Source organism: Petaurus breviceps, unplaced genomic scaffold (genome assembly GCF_028583685.1).
Source record: "Petaurus breviceps papuanus isolate PSGF00001 unplaced genomic scaffold, PetGlider_PUasm1.0 90994, whole genome shotgun sequence".
NCBI lineage: Eukaryota > Metazoa > Chordata > Mammalia > Diprotodontia > Petauridae > Petaurus > Petaurus breviceps.
Window position 1 is genome coordinate 221,708 of NW_027187393.1, and position 21,507 is coordinate 243,214.

Sequence of the window (21,507 nt, forward strand, 5' to 3'; positions counted from 1 at the left end):
TCCAAGAACCTGTATGGGCAGCAAACCCTGAGGACGAGCTTGGGGTGCTTGCTGCTACAGCCCCAAGGGCTATAAATACTTTCATACCCTTTGATCCAGCAATACCACTCCTAGGGTTATATCCCAAAGAGATCATAGAAATGGAAGAAAGACCCATATGTACAAAAATGTTTATAGCAGCTCTTTTTCTTGTGGCAAGGAATTGGAAATTGAGGGGGTGCCCATCAATTGGGGAATGGCTGAACAAGTTGTGGTATATGCATGTTATGGAATACTATTGCGCTGTAAGAAACGGGGAGCAGGCGGTCTTCATATTTACCTGGAGAGGCTTAAAAGAACTGTTGCTGAGTGACAAGAGTAGAGCCAGGAGGAATTTGTACACAATTACAGACACAATGTATGTGTGATGACCAACTTTGATAGACTGGACTCTTCTCAACAATGCAGGGATATAAGTCAATCCCAAAAGATGCATGATAGGAGAGAAAAACGTGCATCCAGAGAAAGAACTAGAAAGAACTAAATTTATATACAGGTGGAAGCAAAATACCTGATCTTTTTCGTTCTCTTATTTGATTTTATGTCCTCTTTACCATTTTTCATTCCAGCTGGTACAATCCATCCTTATAACCTGACCATTGTATAATGTGAAAGTATTTACAAATCCTATACTTGATAATAAGCTGCCATGAGGGAGGGGGACAAAATGTGAAATTAAAGGAATTGTGGAATTGAATCCTGTAAACTAAAAGGAAACAAACAAATTAATATATTAAAGTTTAATTTAAAAAAAAAATAAAATACAGCTCACTCAGAAAGTGATTTGGGGGTTAAAACTTTAGAAAACTCTGACAGTATTCATTCTGTCTGCAGGACAGTCTCCAGACCCCTGCAACAACAGCACTGCCCTTCACCGGTGGACAGTATTCACTCTCTGTCTGCAGGACAGTCTCAGGGCTTCTTAGCTAACAGCCAGGTTCCAGGACTTCTTCAACAACAGGACTGTCTTTCACCAGTGGACAAATCTGGCAAAACAACATCAAAACAGACAGACAAAGTACCAGCAAAACAGCCATGTCTCCTCAGTCCTTGGCAGCTCAGGGGGCAGGTCTCAAAAGTCCAGGGCGATTCAAAGTGGCCCCAGCAATCCTTCTCAGTCTCTCTCTCCTCCACGAGGTGCTGCTTCCAAAAAAGTTCTTCTGCCTCTCTCTTGTCTCTCCAAATCCACCTTACCTGCTCCTCCCAGTTCAGGACTTTCTTTTCACATCAATAAGTCCATCCCACAGGTGGGATTAACAAGCTCTGGGTTTTAACACAATCAGTTTGAAAACCAAGCCAATACAGGGGAATCTTTAAATGCCATTACTATCACATCTGTTAAACCCCTTTTTTTGTTTTTACCATTTTTGTGGTTTTTGTTGGTGATTGCACTGTTCAAAATGGCTCCCAAGTATGGTGCTGTCCAGTGTTCCTAAGGACAAGAAGGCTGTGATGAACCTTAGGGAGAAAAGATAGGAGTTGGATAAGCTTCCTTCCAGACATATTCAGTGTTAATTGACCATAAGTCAGTGTTAATGAGTCAACAATAAGTCCAGAAAAAGGAAAGAGAAATTCATTAATATGTAAATGACACAGCTCTGGAAAGTGCTAAAGTAAACGATGTGTTCAGAGTCTCTCAGAACCTAACCCTATATTGCCTCTAGGAGCAATGGTTCAGGATTTGCTAATTCTTTTTTCACAGTAACTTTATACTATAACTTAACTATAACTACCATGAATGATGAGACCTAACTGTATATCTATCTGCCTGCCTAAGTATTGCTGTACAGGGTATAGTAACTTCAAAATAAAAGCCGTGGTCACTAGGCCTTAAGGGAAAAAGACACCCCCAAACTTACATCTGTCAACTTGACTCCTTCCCATTAAACACAAAGACTGGTTATACAAAGACTATCAGAAATATTAAATAGCAAGTAAGCAAAATAGCAAAAAATAAATAGTAAAATAATGATTGCTATACAACTTAGAATAAACAAGAAAAATACACAAGAACAAATTTTTTTTGGTGGAAGCAAGATAATATTTCAGCTTGAACCAAGAGAGAAAAATCCTGATCTTACCTGAAAGGAAATTTTCTCTCCAAAGTCTCTAGGAAGGCAAGGTAGAAACTGTGGATGTGTTCAGGAGCTGCTTCCCCTACATCCAAAGTTTTTAAAGTTTTTCTCTCCAAATTGGAGGGTTTCCCAGATATTTCTAAATCCATGAGTGTCTCTAGAAGAATACATTTGTTCCCCAAAGCTATTGCTTCAAATCTACTACTCCTGCTGGCATTCAGGATCCTTCATCATTCCAGTATTAGAATATCCTCCTGCATATGCAAAGGCTGCAAAATGTCGCAGGTTTAGGAATGCAGGTTACAAATATATATGCCTGAAAGGCAGGAATCAACCATTGCATTTTTGTCTTTTGATCTCTAGTATTTAGCCCTGTGCAGATCATGTAGTAGGTGCTACATTTAATAAATAAATGATTTATTGATTCCTTGGTTCTAATGAATGATTTACCTACCTGCAATATTTTCAACACTCTGTACTTTGCCACTGTGATTCAGTCACTGTCTAAGCCCTTACAATCCTGGAACATTCCTCCTCCATTTAGCCCCCTTTTACTACTGGTGATTTCTACCTAGGAGCCTCCATTTTGGGCATGGGTCCAAGCTGACCATGCTTCACTCCCTTCCCAGGTGTGCTGTTTACTATTCAGACTTCACCACTATCCCTCCCTTTGGTAGGGAGCTATCTCCTCCATCTTGCCCCCACTTTTGAGCTATTTTTGAGTTGTCTTCCCCCCATTGGGATGTAATTACCTTGATGGCAAAGACAATTTCATTTTTGCTATATTTGTATCCTTAGTGCCAGACACATAGTTAATAAACACAGGGGTTCCTACAGCCATCGTCTTGGGAAGCAGTTCCTGTGGAGAGAGGGCCAGCTTCCCCAGCAACTCCCAGACAGCTGCCATATACAGGGCAGACATTCCAGCCTACCTGAAGCAGCAAGGTATCCTGAGGGAGATACAGGGGGCAGCATGTACAGGGTACCAACTTGACCACCATTTCCCCTCAGATGCAGATGGTCATAGACCAGAACCCTTAGGCAAAGAACATAGGGAATATCCCTATCCCCAAATACACCAGACCTACTTCCACCCCAGCCCCTGCAGCCATTCTTGAGGGAAGAAATCATTGTGAAGAAGGGGTCCACCTTCCTCCTCACCACCAGCAATAGCTGCTGACCAGCTGTCACCAATGGGTAAATAAGTGAGGAGTCCTAGGGTATGGCAGGGACTACTTGTTCAGCTTCTAGCCCAGCTCTCACAACTGTGATCCAAAGAAGCATCATGTGACAGACTGGTCAGGCTATTACCATCTCCTTGACTGCTATTTCTCCTCAGACACTAATGAAGACATCCCAGAACCCTGAGTCCATGAGCCTATCAATATCCCCCAAGTCATTAGATCTGCTTCCAGTTCAGCCCTCATAGCCATCATCTGTAAAAAGAGACCCTAGCAAATATACCTGCAGATGCTACAGTCACATTTATTGGAGACACAGAAAAGAAACTTCTTGCTGCTAAACCTGTGGCATTATCAAATACTTCAACATCAAAATATGATGTGATTGAAGATGGCAGATTAAGACAGGAACTTACCCGAGCTCTCACAATTTCCCCTCCAAACAATTTTAAGATAATGCCTCAAAACAAATTCTGGAGTGACAGAACCAACAAAAGGAAGGGAGAAACAATTTTCCAACCCAAGACAACTTAGAAAATTGCCAGGAAAGGTCTGTCTCACAGAGTGAAGCACAGTCTAGCACAGGCAAGGCGCTATCAACTCAGCAGAAGGTATCACCTTCCAGAGCTCTCAGCCCACAGACAGTAAGGGGGCCAGATCACTGGTCAGAAGGAGAGTATAAGGGACACTTTCCTGGCTCTGGGTGCAGGACTCTGTTGTATTGCCCAAACAGCTGGGTCATAGACCTGAGTCACAGTCCCAGGGTCAGAAAGATCACAAGCATGTGAGAGCTTGCATCTGCTGGGGAGCAAGGATCTTGGTCAGAGTCCCAGAATGGAAAAGAATGTTTGTGGTTACTCATAGGGCAGCAGAGCAATGACCACATCTCTCCTTCGATCATACTACCTTGGAAGAACTGAAAATTTTTAGGTCCCCAGAATTAGTTCTGAAGACAAAAGCACACACACAAAAAAATCTGAAGTTTGCCAAAGTGCCTCTTCCACACTAAGAGCAAAGTCCAACATTACCATCAAGTTCAAAATCAAGGAATAAACTGGAAAAATGAGTAAGCAAAAAAAAGATCTGACAATAGAATGTTATCATGGTGACAGAGATCAAAACAGAGTCAGACAACTACATGCAATTCATCTGAAGCAGAGAGACATAGAGTGAAAGGTAAGGGACTAGTGAAGAATCTATTATGCTTCAGCTGAAGTTAAAAAAAATGGGTAGTGATCATGATCTAAGACAAAGCAAAATAGATCTAATTAAAAGAGACAAGGAAGGAAACTACATCTTGCTAAAAGGTGCCATAGACAATGAAGTAATTATATCATTAATAAACATAAATGCACTAAATGGTATACCATCTAGATTTTTAAATGAGAAGTTTAATGAGTTACAGGAGGAAAGAGAGTAGAACTATACTAGTGTGGAATCTCAACTTTCCCTCTCAGAATTAGAAATATCTATCCAAAAAATAAACAAGAAAGAAGTTAAGGAGTTGAATATAATTTTAGAAAAGGTATTGAAAACCAAATAATCTAATCCTAAAGAATGAGTAGGTAAAAGAACAAATCACAGAAATAATAATTTCATTAAAGAAAATTATAGGGGCAGCTAGGTGGCAAAGTGAATAGAGCACAAGCCCTGCAGTCAGGAGGATCTGAGTTCAAATTCAGCCTCAGTCACTTGATACCAGCTGTGTGACTTTGGGCAAGTAACTTAAGCCCAACTGCCTTGCTTCCCTCCTCCAAAAAAAAAAAGAAAGAAAATTACAACAATGAGAAAACATACCAAAATTTATGGGATGTAGCCAAAGCAATATTTAGGGGAAAATTTATACCTCTAAATGTTTGCATCAATAAAATAAATAACAGATGAATAAATAAATCATTGGTTATACAACTTTAAAAAAAAAACCTAGAAAAAAGCACATTAAAAACTCCCAAATAAACACCAAATTGATATTCCTGAAAATCAAAGGAGATATTAATAAAATTGAAAGTAAGAAAACCTTTGAACTACTAAATAAAACCATGAGCTGGTTTTAGGGGAAAACCAATAAAATAGTTAAATCATTGGTTTATCTGATTAAAAAAAAAAAGAAAACCAAATTATCAGTATCAGAAACTAAAAGGGTAAATCCATGAAGAAGAAATTAAAGCAATTATTAGGAACTATTCTATTTTAACCAATTATGTGCCAAAAAATCTGACAATCTAAGCAAAAGGAAAGAATGTTTACAAAAATATGAATTGCCCAGATTAACAGAAGAGGAAATTGAATACTTAAATACCCCACCTTAGAAAAAGAAATTAAGGGGGGCACAGCCAAAATGGCGGAGCAGAAGCAGGACCTCCCTGCTGCTCTGGCTTCCACCTTCCCCAATCCATGTAAAAAGGGGACTCTAAACAAACTTTGGAGCTGCAGAACCCAAAAAATGACACAGAGAAGCTAACTTCCCACTGAGGACAACTGGCAGTAATCGGCCAGCACAGCACTCTGGGAGCCGAGCCTAGCCCCAAGCTGAGGCTTTAGCCCCAGGGCGGGCCTGACCAGCCAAGGCTGGAGGTAATGCAGATCAGCAGCAGCTGTAGCCCTTTCCAGATTTATCAACACACAGATTCAAAGGACAAAGTGAGAGGTTAGTGCAGTCTGGATTTTGGGACCAGTAAGTGGGAGTGTGTGGCTTTTGCCCCTGGGGCGAGAAGCCACTGAGGCACCGGCACAGCCAGCCAGCAACTGCTGGCCTGCAGAGTGTAGGGGGACCAAGCACCTGTCTGAGGGGTAATCGTTCTTGCTTTAACCTGCTTGGATATGGATTGCAGTCTAGGGTGGAGGTCCTGGGGTGTGTGTCCAGCTTGCCAGAGCATGTGGAGACCTCAGAGAGGGCACCCATCTAATACCTCCGGCAGCTGAGAAAACCCCAGCGTTTGGGATGAAAACTCCCCTGTCTGGTGGCAGAGTCCTACTGTGGCAAAAAGCCCAGGGTCAAGTGACTGAGGGGCGACATGTCCAAGCAAAGGAAACAAAGCAAGACAGAATATTCCAACATTGCACTCCTATTTTGGGGACAAAAAGGAGCAAAGCATGGAACAGGAGGAAGACAGTGAAGTCAGAACTCCTGCACCAAAAGCTTCAAAGGAAAATACAAGCTGGTTACTGTAATGGACACAGAGATATAACAGGACAGCTAGGCCAATTATAATTTGATAGGAGTGTTTATTAACTGGCCAGGACTGCCTCTCAGACCTAAAGACAGCCTCGAGCTTTCTGTTAGACATAATTTTATAGACAATGTGATTGCTAGCAACAGAATATGTTTCTAAGGGGTTAGCATTGTTTCTATTGAGGTGAAGCTTTCTCAGTATTATTCTTGTTGAAGCAAAACATTCTCAGCATTATTCCCATTGAAGCAAAGCATTCTCAATATTATTCCTATTGAAACAAAGCCTTAGTATTATTTCTACTGAAGCAAAACAGACCTGAATCCATGGGAATCTGTGGCATGTTTTTAGCAACACAGGTGAAACATTTCTTTACTATTGGAGCCTATTAGGTGGTTTCCAAGGAACCCAGTAGGGGTCCCCTCTAGCAGGTTTAAGAGGGCTCTAGTGTATAATTTCTGGTGGGCACTTCAGTTACAAGCCATAGAGGACCTTAAGAAGCAGATAAGAGAAGTGGAGGAAAAATTGGGAAGAGAAATAAGACCAATGCAAGAAAATTATGAAATGAGAGCCTGAGGAAAATAACACTTTAAAAAACAGACTGACTCGAATGGCAAAAGAGGCTCAAAAAGGTAATGAGAAGAATGCCTTAAAAAGCCAAATTTTCCAGATGGAAAAAAAATCTCAAAAGCTCAATGAGGAGAATCATTCCTTCAGAATTAGATTGGAGCAAATGGAAGCTAGTGACTTTATGAGAAATCAAGATGCTGTTAAACAGATCCAAACAAATGAAAGAATAGAAGGCAATGTGAAATATCTCACTGGAAAAACCACTGACCTGGAAAATAGATCCAGGAGAGAGAATTTAAAAATTATTGGACTGCCTGAGAGCCATGACCAAAGTAAGAACCTAGAAATTATCCTCCAGGAAGTTCTCAAAGAAAACTGCCCTGATGTTTTAGAATCAGAGGTCAAAATAGAGGTTGAAAGAATCCACCAATCACCTGCTGAAAAAGATCCCAAAAAGAAAACTCCTAGGAATATTATAGCCAGATTCCAGAATTCCAAGATTAAGGAGAGAATATTACAAGCAGCCAGGAAGAAACAATTTGAATATTGTGGAAACACAATCAGGATAACCCAGCTGGCAGCTTCAACACTGAGGGATCAAAGGGCTTGGAATATGATATTCCAGAGGGCAAAGGAGCTGGGATTAAAACCAAGAATCACCTACCCAGCAAAACTGAGTATCATGTTTCAGGAGAAAATATGGTCATTCAGTGGAATAGAGGACTTTCAAGCATTCTTGATGAAAATACCAGAGTTGAACAGAAAATTTGACATTCAGATACAAGAAGCAAGAGAAGCATGAGAAGGTAAACAGGGAAAAGAAACCATAAGGAACTTATCAAAGTTGAACTATTAACATTCCTACATGGAAAAGCAATAATTGTAACTTATGAAACTTTTCTCAGTAGTTGAAGGGAATAGATAGATAGATAGATAGATAGATAGACATATATATATATGTCTATATATGAGGGTATATGGGCATATGAATACATATGTGAATGTGTTTACAGGTATACATAGATAGAGGGCACAGGACCAATTTAACAGGAAGGGATGATACTTAAAAGGTGAAATTAAGAGGTGAGAGAGGAATATAATGAGAGGAGATGGGGAGAGACAGAATGGGGTAAACTATCTCATACATGAGAAGAGGCAAGGGGAAATGGTTACAATGGAGGGGAAGAATAGGAAGGCAGAAGGGAATGGGTCAACCTTATTCCCATCGAATTTGGCTTGAGGAGGGAATGAAATACACCCTAAATAGGGTATCTCACCCTACAGGAGAGTAGGGGGGGAAGGGGATGAGAGGGGGAATGATGGAAGGGAGGGCAGGCTGGGGGGAGGGAAGTTGGAAGCACCCACTTTTGAAAAGAGATGGGATCAGAGTGGAGAATGGAGCGAGTGGGAGGTGGGATAGGAGGGAGGGAAATACAGTCAGTCTTTTACAATATATCTACTATGTTATTGTTTTGCATTAGCCACACATGTACATCCTGTACTGAATTGCTTGTCTTCCTAGTGGGGGTGGGTGACAAGGGAGGGAGGGAATGAGTCTGGAATTCAAAGTTTTAAAATCAAATATTCAAATATATATGTATATATGTGCTTGTGTGTGTATATATCCTATTATCAATACTATTTTACATGTAATTGGGAAATAAGACGTACAGGCACTGGGGCATAGAGTGTCTGAGCCTGGATTCGATCCCCAGGTCATCCCAACACTGGAGCCGGTGCTCTTACTTGCTGTGCTACCTGGCGGCCCCTCTCTGTTGCCTTTTGAGAAATAAACACAGCTGTTTGCATTCAGAAAGCTCTAGCCCCAGCCAAGAGTATCAAGCAAAGCCTGAGCCAGAAGGGCAAAGGGGAACCCATCTATACAGTGACAGCAAGATGCAAGGGAAACATGGGAGACACAGAGAGGCTGTCCCTATCACAATAATCACAGGGCAGGGACTGTGACCACACAGCCTGAGGCCCCCAGATCCTTAATCCCCTGCCAACCTAGTATTGGTTGCTGTGCTTGTGCTGCCCCCTGGTGGCCAGCACCTGAAGGTGGCTGGGCCAGGATGGCAGCAGTTTGGGGTGAAATTGTCCTTACCAACATGGCTCAAGGAATCAGAACTGACAAAAGGACCTCACAGGGCATCCATATAGACTAGCACCTACCTGAAAAGGAATCCCTTCCTCAACATAAGAAAAACAATAGCTCTCATATTTATGGTGCCTTCAGGTTTATAAAGCCCCTTCTTCCTGATCTGTCTTTTGGGGTCTCAGTTTCATCACCAGATCCTGTGAGCTTGGTTATAGAAGAATCCACATTTTACATAAGAAACTGAGGATCAGAGAGGTTAAATAATTTGTAAAGGGTTACATAGCCATGTCAGAGACAGAATTTTAATGCACTTGTCTCTAGACTCTAATATCTCAAAAAGGAAATATCCAGCCAGAAGGTATTTTTTTCACTTTTAATGAAGGGGAACTCATTCCCTCCAAGATCCTTAAGCTATTCTCAGATTCAAAGAATTGTTTGACTTAAAAGTTCCTAAGGATGATGCTTATGAAGAAAACCTTAGGGCAGCTAGGTGGCGCAGTGAATAGAGCACCGACCCTGGAGTCAGGAGGGCTTGAGTTCAAATCCAACCTCAGACAGTTAACACTTTATTGGCCTTGTGACCTGGGGTAAGTCACTTAACCCCAATTGCTGTCTTCTCCCCTCCAAAAGGAAAAAAAAATTCATCTTAAGTCATTTCAATATTCTCGCCATCTTTTTGAATCTTTATTACTATCTGTTCTAACTGTGCAAATCTATAAATATGTCCTCTATACATCTAACTCACAAAATTAAGAAGAGTGGACATCTCCTTTCATTCCTTTGCAGGGGTGTGAATACAGGTGTGAAATGTCAGATTTTTTTTCAATGTATTGACCAGTTGTGCTGAATTGTTTTGTTTTTTAAATCCTTTTCTAAATCCTAGATGACTCCATGCAAGAGGATAGGGGAGGGTACCAATGAAAATCTAGGTGATAAAAGATTTATTGATATAATTTGGTTTTTTAAGTGCAGAACCAAAAATAGAGATCCCAAGGGTACTCCACTGGAACCCTCCTGGTCAGGGTGAAATAGATCCATCCTGTAAAAAAAGATAACCTGCATCCTTCACAGCACTTTAAAAATTTTCCTTAAAGAAATGTGAACCAGTATTATCCTAAGGTAGGAAATGATCTGATCAGCTTCAACCTTGTCTGAGAAGTTCAAATCAAAATTCAAAGTGGTAAAGAGCAAGGCTACCCATAATCACATTACTCATCTTTGACAAATAAAGAAAACACAAAAGTCCAATACGACCTTACTAAAAATGTAAGAATGCCCAAAAATTTAACTTTTATTAAAAGGTGAAATAACAAAATCATTGTTAAAAATATTTCTCCCATGTTACATTCCTTTTCACCAACCCTATTCCCACAAGTAGAATGAGTATGAGCAGAAAAGAGCTGTCAAAACACATCACATATGGGGATATACAAATGAGGTAGCAACTTGGACCTTGAAATTATGGTATACCACATACAGTCACTAGGACAGAAATACCTAACTATTCATGTGACCCCTGGGTGAATTACTTAGCCTCTCTATGCCAGAGCTTCATCATCTATGAAATGGACAAAACAACCTATCCACCCTCCCCTTGGGGATTATATTGTAAACCAAGTGCTATAAAAAATGGATCATGGGAATTTAGGAAATCATCTAATCCAACCCCTTCTCTTTACAGAGGAGGGAGTTATTATTTTTAGGACTGTGGCATTAAGGCATTACTGTTTCTTTTTCATGTCTATTCAAACTGAAGTTACTAATAAGGGCATGCAATCTTTCATCAATATAGTAAAGTTGTCACCTCCCAAAACAAAGTAACAGTCAGCAAAGGTTACAAAATGTAGCTTTACAACATATTCTCAAAATTAAAGGCAATAAAAAATAACGAAGAAACTGGCTGGATTATTCAGCTACCTGTAGAAACTCCTACCACTCTTGAAGTACATAGGACAATCCTCTGAGCAAGATAACAGGATTTAGATCATCTAAATCCCTCATTTTAAAAATGAGAAAATTAAGTTCCAGAGGCAAAGTTCTGCATAGAACTATGTAGAACTAAGCTGTGAATGGAGGCCTCCAATCTCAACTCCAGTCTTCTTTCCACTGCTCTGACTCTAAATTCAGTGCTCTTTGCCATTAAGAGATTATTATGACAGAAACTCTACCATTCCACTACCTCCCACAAAAATACTGCCAACGGATGTGCTGTATTCAAATGATGGACATGGAAATAACTTTCTTTTTCTACTGGGATGTTTGAGGATGGGGAAGAATGTACTCGGGGAGAAAAAGATCAAATAAACTAGATAAAATAATGCCTGACTTTCCCAGGCCTTTATCCCAGCCACTCTTCTGAATGAGCACGCCCCTGAGCACACTGGATCCTCCAATCTCATTTTAAGAGTCATTAGGAAGCCCAAATAACTTCACAGTCCCTGCTTCCCGGCTGCTGTCATATTTGCCATCTTTGTCATCACAAGCAAATGCCAACAGGGGTCTTTTGGGATGCCAGGCCACCGTGAATGTTGGAGATTCACACTGCACCTCCCAGAGCTTATCACCTACAATCAACACACACAGAAAGCAAAAGTCAGATATATTCACATACAAACTGATTAGAAATAAAATTTCACGTTTCTATAGCACCTGAACACCTGAAAAAGTATTCTTCACAAGCATCCTATGAGTTAAGTAATATGTAAGGATTTTCCTCATTTTAAAGATGAAAAGACTAAGACTCAGAGAGGTAAAAGCCACTTACCCAAGGTCAGACCTATAAGAAACACTACAGTTAGTATCTAAACTCAAGTTTCTGGACAAAATATATTGCTGTTTCCACTCCACCTCACCGTTTCCAAAATACAGGTTGGATTAGGTGATTCTGTGGGTGTTATTCAATTAACAAAAATTTGTAAGAATAAAAAAAACAAGATGGGACCGAAGGTAAGTTTTCTCTCTTTTGAAAACGTTCACCAAAAAAAAGGTCCTGAAGAACTAAAATTCTTCCAAATAAATTCTGACAATATTTTAAGATTGAAATTTTCTAGCAAAGGGCAACAAGAGTCAATAAAAACCCATATATATACCCATACATTTTATAGTCCTATGAAGTAGGCAGTAAATGTATAACCTTATTTTGTAGATGAGGAATCCAATAAGTTGATCTGCACATCGGAAAAAGGTGACTTTCATTTTGGGTTTTCACCCAGATCCAAAATCAGTATGAATAAAAAAAAAAAAAAATTCAAATGTTTTTTGGTCATTCCCTCAAATTCAAATGAATCAAGGGGTATAAAGGTAAGCTGCCTCAAAACTTTCCTCATTCTGAGTTCTTGAGATTCACTGCAGTTCAGAATTCTCTCTCCAGTTAAAACACTGATTTAGTAAGAATGTTAAGCTAGAGGCTATTCCTCACTGCATCAGCATTTCAAAGGGTTGTCAAAGAACTTTACTCTAACTTCTTTTCTGATATCTTTAACAGAAGCTTTTATCATCTTCTAGAAGAACTCTAAATTTGCATATCTATCAACATTACTCTAAAATGGTGTCAAAAGTAATAGTATACAATCTTTTATCTAAAAATATTGAACATTTTCAGGCTTTAGAAGAAGTGAAAGGCACCTACAAATTATTAAAAATTAGATACAAAATGCAACTTTAGACATAAATGGACACAATCTGCATCCCCACCACCACAAATTTGTTTTATAAAAAGTAAAACTATTGGGGTGGAAAGAGGATGTTTAGAAAATACATCTCACTCAGAAAGTGATTTTTGGATTCTTGACTTTAGAAAACCCTTCAGGGGCGGCCAGGTAGCACAGCAAGTAAGAGCACTGGCTCCAGTGTAGGGATGACCTGGGAATTGAATCCAGGCTGAGACACTTAGCACCCACCCAGAAACACCTGGCCTTGTAACCTTGAGCAAGTTACTTAACCCCAATTGCTTAGGGGCAGCCAGGTGGCTCAGCAAGTAAGATAACCAGCTCCAGTACTGGGGATGACCTGGGGATCAAATCCGGGCTCAGATACTTAGCACCACACCCAGAAATAACTGGCCTTCAAACCTTGAGCAAGTTACTTAACCCTGATTGCTTTAAAAAAAAAAAAAAAGAAAACCCTTCAGTATCAGCTCTGCCATTTACTAGTTGTGATACCACAGACAAGTTATTTCACATCAGTTTTATCATCTGTAAAAAAGAAAGCTAGAACACAAATCTAAGCTCTTTTTATCTGTACTTTCTGTGATTTTGTGAAATGGGTTTATTAAACATGCATCACTGGACATGATGCTAATCTGCTTACATGAAACTTTTTTTTACCTGTTTCTACTTCAGCAATGTCAATAAAGTGATCTTCAGATGCCGATGCAAGCATCTTCCCATCATGGCTAAAGCTGAGGGTTCTCACTGGCCAATCCAATCTGTAGCATAGGGAGAAGGCAGGAGTTTTGCTCATTACTGAAAAAAATTATTTTATGTATAATACACATATACATGACTGGAAAAGGAAATGGGCTAGTCCCACAGTAAAAAACTTAGGACAGCGTAAGTGCTGAGTTGATATCCACAAAATATTACCAAATTCTACAGAACAAAAAAGCCTCTAACACACTGTGTGAACCTCATCTAAGAAATACAGAGAACAAAGGAGAATGGCACAAAGTAGGGCACAATCATCCGCCCATATAGGCACAAGAGATGAATGGTCCAGAAGTGCGACTGACCTGGAAAAACATCTCACACACACTAATTCATCAACATCCCAAAGGCTAACCAGTGCATCAGCACTTCCTGTGGCAAAGTACTTCCCTGTGGGGTCAAATTTGATACAGATGCAATTGGAAGGATGGGCATTGATGGACTGCACAGGCTTCAGCTCAGGATAGCTAGAAAGAAAAAACACAGGACAAGGCACATGGATCATCTATCTACATACTCAAAGTGCAACCTACTGACATCCTGGGATCTAGATTATTAGCAAAGGCATTGGACTGGGAGGTGACCCAAATTCTAACTGATTGTGGAGCAACCTGACCAGCTACATTTGGTCTTTCTGATCTACATTTTCCTCACCTGTAAAATCAAGGGATAACATTTGTAATACCTATGCTTTCTACACCTCCCCTAACTAAAAATCTATTCCCTCTTCACCTCCACCTCCTAGAATCCCCTCTGGCACATAGTAAGTGCTTCCTAAATGCTTTATCTCTCAAAGCTTATTTCAGGCATCACTTGCTATATAAAGATGCTCCTCATTTCTCCAGCCACTAGTGCCTTTCCTCCCCCCTCCACAATTAACTTGCATTTCTTTCATATACTATTTATATGTCCATGTTGTCTCTGCAATAAAACACACAGCAAGCTCCTCCAAGGCAGGGATTGTTTCCTATCTGTCTTTGCATCCCCAGTTCCTAACACATAGTAGGTACTTAATAAAAGCTTACTGACTGATTACCTCTCTTACAACTGTTTTAAGAAAAGCATTTTTTAAACTATAAAGTAGTTTTATAAATGTGAGCTCAAAATGACTCCTCCCTCACATTTTCTCGGTATACTTTGCTCCATCTCTCATTAAACTTTATCACATTTTATTTTATATCACACTTTGTAAATACCTCATTTTATCTTTACAAGCACCCCAGGAGGGGGGTACATCATTGTCCCCATTTTGCAAATAAGGAAACTGAGGCAATGAAAGGTTAAGTGACTTGCCTAAGGTCACACAGCTAGCATCTGAGACAAAATTTGAACTCAGGTTCTTCTGACTCCAAATCCAGGTCTGTTCACTGCACCACCCACTTTGCTCAATTGATGACACTAATATCATTCAAGCAAGAGAAAATACGGTAGTGTGAGAGAAAAGAAAAGGGAATTGCAATACATCTATACTGGTGTACTTGCTGTTCCTCGACCATGACAGGCCATCTACCATTGGCTCTTGCCCCAAAACTGGAAACATCACCCTCCAACATCCACCTACTGGGTTCTCTGGTTTCTTTCATGACTCAACTAAATCCCACCTTCTGCAGGAGACCTTTCCCATTTCCTCCAGCTGCTAGTGTCAGCCTTGCCCCTCACAATGCCTTTCTTCCCTCCTATATATCTAGGAGGCAATAATTTGCTTGTTTCCCCCATTAGAACACCAGGTCCCTGAAGGCTTTGTTTGCCTTTCTTTGTATCTCCAGCACAATTTAAGTGATAAACACTTAAAGGCTTATTGACTGAGAATTTAAGCTCCTCAAATACTTGCAGGAAACAACAGAAAATGAATCCTCAAAATTATAATGGCCAAGCCTGGCCCCAAAGAAGAAATATGAACAGGCACTTCCCCCTACTTCCATGTAGAGGTGGAGGACTCTGGGCTTGGAAGCCTTTACATAATGTTGGCTTTTTTAATAAGGTGGTTAGTTTTTACTGAATTTTTTTCTCTTTTTTTATTTTTCATTATAAGGGGAGAGCTTTAGGAGCAGGAGAGTAAATAGAGGAATGTTGGTGAGGTAAATACAACAGTTTGCAATAAAAATACAATTCTAAAAATGTAAAGCCTATCAGATTGAGGTGGATAATGACTGAAAAGATTTCACGAATGTCAAAGCAACACAACTTGGAAATTTATGAAAGTGGAGGGAAGACAAGGAGAGAAAAAAGGGAAAAGCAGGGAGGACAATCAAGGAAGAATCCTAGGTTGGGAAACTAATTGGCTGGAAGGACAGAGATGCTCTCAAGACCAGCAGGGAAATAAAAGATACAGCATCACAGAATATAAAAGTAAAAAGAGACTTCAGCATGGTACAGCAGAAGCAGCATTGGATTTGAAGTCAAAGGACATGGGTTCAAATCTCAGGTCTCCTACTAATTACCTGTGCTACTTTGAGCAAGTCACTTAACTGCTCTGGGCCTATTTCCTCATCTGTAAAATAAAGGATTAGGTCCCTTCCAGCTCTAACTAGATCATCCTAAATCTAGTGCAAAACCTTCATTTAACAAGAGGAAACTGAACACCATGGAGGAGGTGACCTGCTCAAGATACCACTGCTAGTGTTACATGCTTGTCTTTGCTTCTTCCACCTGTCATTAGGGAGGATGCCCTGCTCTTCATTCAAAAGATCAGGGTGAACCCATCTCTGGGCAGAGCCATATCTCTCTGTACTTGGCTTCCCTGAATTTCCCTAGGCATTTAGTTTGCTCTTTTTATGCTATCAACATTGAAAATATCATTCCTTCCTCACACTGTTCATCATTCACATGGCACTTACATGACTGTGCTGATGTCTCATTTAATCTCCTAGACTCTAACTCCCTGAGAGCAAGAATCAGAACTTATTTTATATACTGTCCTCAGAACCCAGAGCAGCAAAATTTACACAATAAACTCTCAAGTATTTCATGAATAAGAGTAGACTAAACAATAGACATGAGAACCAAGTAGGCTGGATGCAAGTTGTAACACATTCACTTAGATAGTAAACATGTGACCCTGCACCATTCTGAATCTATTTTATACATGTCAAAAAAGGGTGACCATGCTGAAACTAGGATTACTTCCCAGCGTTGTTTTAAGAAAAGTAATTTATGGGGGCTGCTAGGTGGCAGAGTGAATAGAGCACCAGCCCTGGAGTCATGAGGACCTGAGTTCAAATCCAGCCTCAGACCCTTAACACAAAAACTAGCCATGTGACCTTGGGCAAGTTACTTAGCCCCAATTGCCGTACCTTCCCCCCTCCAAAAAAAGAAAAGAAAAGAGAAATAATTTACAAACTATAGAATACCATATAAATCTAAGTAATTATAATAAGTGAGAAAAGTAACCAAAATGCAAGATACAAAATGAAAAGGACTAAATCCCTTCATTGTACAGAGGAAGAAACTGAGGCTTTAGTGAATTGCCCAAGGGGATACAATAGTTAAGTAGCTAGGACTCAAATGCAAGTCATCAAGATCTAAACTTAGAACTTTTTCAACTGTTCTTACTACACCATGATGCCTTCTCTCAAATCTGCAAATGAGTCACTTGGAGGAACAAATTCTCTACCCAAGCAATAACTATTTTAATGAAAACCACGTCAGGGAGTAGAGCTAAAATCTCTCTCACTATAGCACACATCTCAACCCTAAGAATTACTGTCTATTTCAGCATCCAATTGGTTCAGAAACATGGTATAATGGAAAGAACACTGGTATGAATCCTCAGTTCCACCACTAACCAACAGAATGACCTAGAGCAAATCACTTTTTTTTTTTTTTGCCTTTTGGAGGGCAATTGAGATTAAGTAACTTGCCCAAGGTTACAGGGCTAGTATTTTTGTGGGTGTTAAGTGTCTCAGGCCAGAACTGAACTTGGGTCCTCCCAACTCCAGGGCCAGCACTTTACTCACTGTGCCACCTAGCCGCTCCCGAGCAAATCACTTCTTTGAATCTAAGCTTCCTCATCCATAAAATGAGCAAGCCGGACTAAATTATTTCTAGGGCCCCTTTTCCACTGGACAGCAAAGTGGGAGTACAGGAAGAACCTGTGGGAAGGCTAGCATCAAGGTAGCATAAGCAAAAGGAATCACAGGAACACAGTACTGACTTAAAAGATGAGGTTAAAAATCAGTACAAAACAAATAGGAAAACCCAAACCCAAAATGCATAACCTTAAATGTGAATTGATTAAGTAATCCAATGAGACATTCTAGGTTCTGAAGTCCCTACCTGCTCTAACATTCTACAAATCAGCGGCAGATATAAATATACACCCATTACCTGAGAATGTTGATACAACCATTGCCATTTGTCAAGAAGAACATATTGTTATCATTATTCCAGGAGATTTCATTTACTTCAAAACGAAACTGCTCCTCTGCTTTTGAACGGTGTGTTTTAGCATCAATGAAAGTTACCACATCATCTTTGTTGCCCACAGCAATGGTCTGCCCATCAGGACTCCAGCAAATGTTAATGTTCTCCCCTGGGAAGGAAAAAAATTAGCAAACTGGCTTGACCAAGATCCATCAAATATGCTAAGGAACACCTGTAATGGACATGAACCTGAAAGATCTGGGTTCAAATACCAATTATATTTACTAGCTGTGTGACCATTAGCACATCACAGTCTCCAAGATTTCCAATAAAATGAAGGCAGTAATCTTTGCAATATCACATCTGAGGTTTATTATGAAGGTAATTTGTAATATATAAATGCATTTTGGATCATAATAATAATGCAAAATTAAAACTTTTCTTTGAATACTGCATTAAGCAGTAAGCTTAGTATTAGTCAGGAACATATCACATAACCTACTAAATATTCTAAAACCCAAACACCTCTTATCAAATACAGCAAGTTAAAACTCATTTCTATGCTGACCTAAGGTTTACAAAAAAGCACTTTCCTTACAACAAACTTGTAAGGGAGAAAGGGATAAGGACTGGACCTCTGATTTCATTGGTATAGGGAACATGGTGGGATGGAGAGAGTGACAAGAGGTAAACAGACTCCCTCTACAAACAAAGGTCAGCATGTCCTCTGCAACTTACCCTCTTAAGAGAGCTGCCTAAAGCATGTGTCAAACCCCCAGCCCAACCAGATTAAAATGCAACTGAGAGAAGTTTAACAAAATTTTTAAAATACACATTAATTTATGATATTCCAAATCAATATGGCACCTGCAAGGATTCTACTTGAGTTTGATACCATGGGCCTAGAGCACTGATTAGTGCGACTTGTCCCAGGCAACACTACCTTATGCCTCACAGGACATATTTGAACTCAAGTCTTTCTGGCTTCCATGCTGCATTTTGTAAAGTAGACTGTGCATGTATGATTCTCATTTTGCAGAGAAGAAAACAGGCCCAGAATGATCAAATAATTTCTCCAACATTACCAGGTAATAAGCAACAGCCTGGAATTTAAGCCCAAGTTGTGTGACTTCTAAATCCAGTGTTCCTTCCACTAGACCTGTAGATACAGATATAGATGGATGGATGTAAAGGCAGAAAAAAATGTTTAGCAATCACTTCTGTGAACAATGCACATAAAAATATTAGCTCCCATTTCTATACTGCTTTACCAAAGTAAAATCTGTGATGTTAGGGTGAAAATATCACAAAATTAATGAAAGGAAACCAAGGCTCAGAGGTGAACTTACTTTCTCCAGGTTACTGAGCTATTAAATGTCAAGGACTTTACCCTATGTCTTCTCCTGAGTTTCCACATAACTCTATGTATCACAGTACACCATGACAGTCCCCTCCTCCCTCTTGAGAATCACCTTTAGTATTCACTGTCGCGATGCATTTTGTAGTTCTAACATCCCAGATGCGAATAGTTTTGTCCCCAGATGCAGTGACAAAGAGGTCTGGATTACTCGGGTGCCAACAAAGCTGATCCACGCTGTCCCCATGCCCTCGGTAGTTATTTTCTTTTACCTAAAATGAGGGCGGCATGCATTAACTCAAAACAGATGTAAATACTTCCGTGGGTCACTTGGGAATATTGGGAGTTAGAATAGCCACCACACTGACCCTTCCAAAGTTGCCCATCACTTCCTCCTCAGTCCCTGGCCCCATGATCTTCCCATAATCCATAAAGCCTAATCTCATTGTTTCTTTCATCTCCTGGACCCCCCTCCTCTAAACCTCCACCTGCCTTAACCTCCCAACCTTAAATCCCAAATCCCCACAGTGCCCAGATCCCGACATTTTGTGGTCCCCCATCATTTTAACTCCCAAAATCTCCAGATATTTCTATTCAGATTTAAAAAAAAAAATTTATTAACCATCTACTAGAGCAACAGGTACTTGTGTAAGAATGAAAATTATAAAAACGAGAAAAAAACTCACTGCCCTCAAAATTTATATGGGAAGAGGCAGTGTCGAGGTACAAGTTCACAAACAACTACAGAGCAACAATAACGGAGGGGGGGAGGGGGAAGCGGTACAAGCAAAGCTCTGTGTGTGAAACCGGAGGACCAGACCCTAAATGTAACGGGAGGTGAGAGGGAAGACAGCTCGAGCCAAGGCTCGGTGGTGGGAGATGGGATGGCGTCGTGGGCAGGAAAACCCGAGCGGCCCAGTCTGGCTTTCCTGGGCGTCTGCTCTCTCCTGCTCCTGCCAGCCCAGGCAAGGAGCCCCCGAGGCCCCCCACCTCCGGCACTCCAGCCTCCCCCCGGGGCCGAGCGCACCAGACGGTCCTTCTCCAGCAAGAAGACGCTGGCCGTCTTGTCGAAGGAGCCCGAGGCCAGGCGGCGCCCGTCACAGCTCCAGGCCACCGAGTGCACCTTGGCGCTGTGCGCCGGGAACTCGCGAGTCTTGCTGTGGCTCCGAAACAGCTCCTGCATCCCGGCCACATAGCGGGACGGGCCCCCGGTCGAGCTACTCCAGGGCCCGGCCCCCCCAACAGCGCCCAGCCCCAGCGCAGAGGGCCCCGGGAGGATTGACGCGCTCGCCATTCCACGCACACAGAGCCGGCCGCCAGCGCACGAGAACGGACACCCACCGCCACCCACGCGCCGCAGAGGAGGCCGGGCCGGAGACGCGCAAGCGCACTCTCTCCGCCCAACCGCCTACGGGGAGAAGCAAGAAGGCCGAGCCTCCGACCTGAGATGCGCAAGCGCACTCATCCCACCTAACCACTCTAGGAAGGAGCGAGGAGCCGCCACCGCGAGAAATGCGCAAGCGCACTCATCCCACCTAACCACTCTAGGAAGGAGCGAGGAGCCGCCACCGCGAGAAATGCGCAAGCGCACTCCTACGGGCACTTAACCCCAGTCGCCATTGGAAGGATGGTAAAGGCTTTAGAAACGACAAACCGCATCCTTCAGAGCCCTCTCTCTCCTGTGACGGCTTGTTAATATTGACCTGTGGATCCTCGCAAGTCCTGCTTCTGACAGTCTTAAATTTTCCCTGCTGTCTTATCTTCTTGTGCCTTAGCTGAGCAGGAGCGAAAAACCTAAAAACAACCTGGAAACAAGAGGGCATCGACCAAGACCCAGGGAACCAAGGCTGGGCACGTGGGGCGGGGCGGAAACGGCGAAAACGGCGGATGGCGAGGGAAGTCAGAAAGGCCCCCGGGTTGGGCTGACAGTGCGGGTGAACGCAGAAGACAGCAAAATTGAGAGGGACCTTTGACGGCTACTTTCCCGGCACAGTGATAAAGAATAAATAAAATAATTGTAGCTAACCTTCGTGTAGCACTTGAAGGTTTGCAAAGTGCTTTACGAATATTTCATTTGAATCCCCCCAAATCCTTGGAGACAGAAGTGCTATTATTCATATCCCCATTTTACGGGCTACACATTCCTCCCCTTCACAGCTCTGCAGGCCAGTGAAACTTGCTTTGCTTCTTCACGACATTGTCTCAGGGCCTTTGCACTGGCTGGCCTGTCT

General features: G+C 41.3%; 1 protein-coding gene and 2 long non-coding RNA genes across 3 annotated transcripts in view; 1 reads left to right on the forward strand and 2 right to left on the reverse strand.

Moving 5' to 3' along the window:
* LOC138153404 (uncharacterized) overlaps positions 1–417 on the reverse strand; it is a 640-nt gene extending 223 nt beyond the window's left edge. The window contains exon 1 of the long non-coding RNA XR_011166373.1: positions 10–417. This is a non-coding gene — a long non-coding RNA (uncharacterized lncRNA). The remainder of the gene's footprint in view (positions 1–9) is intronic.
* LOC138153405 (uncharacterized) overlaps positions 1–2,541 on the forward strand; it is an 8,072-nt gene extending 5,531 nt beyond the window's left edge. Inside the window, exon 2 of the long non-coding RNA XR_011166374.1 lies at positions 874–2,541. This is a non-coding gene — a long non-coding RNA (uncharacterized lncRNA). The remainder of the gene's footprint in view (positions 1–873) is intronic.
* Positions 2,542–10,400: 7,859 nt separating this feature from the next.
* THOC3 (THO complex subunit 3) lies at positions 10,401–20,671 on the reverse strand. Its single transcript, XM_069077728.1, has 6 exons — positions 20,304–20,671; positions 19,392–19,548; positions 17,884–18,088; positions 13,863–14,024; positions 13,459–13,559; positions 10,401–11,697 (listed from the first exon to the last, which is right to left on the reverse strand). Exons 1-6 carry the CDS (start codon positions 20,568–20,570, stop codon positions 11,534–11,536), a joined length of 1,056 nt encoding a protein of 351 aa, XP_068933829.1. The 5' UTR covers positions 20,571–20,671; the 3' UTR covers positions 10,401–11,533.
* Positions 20,672–21,507: the final 836 nt, after the last annotated feature.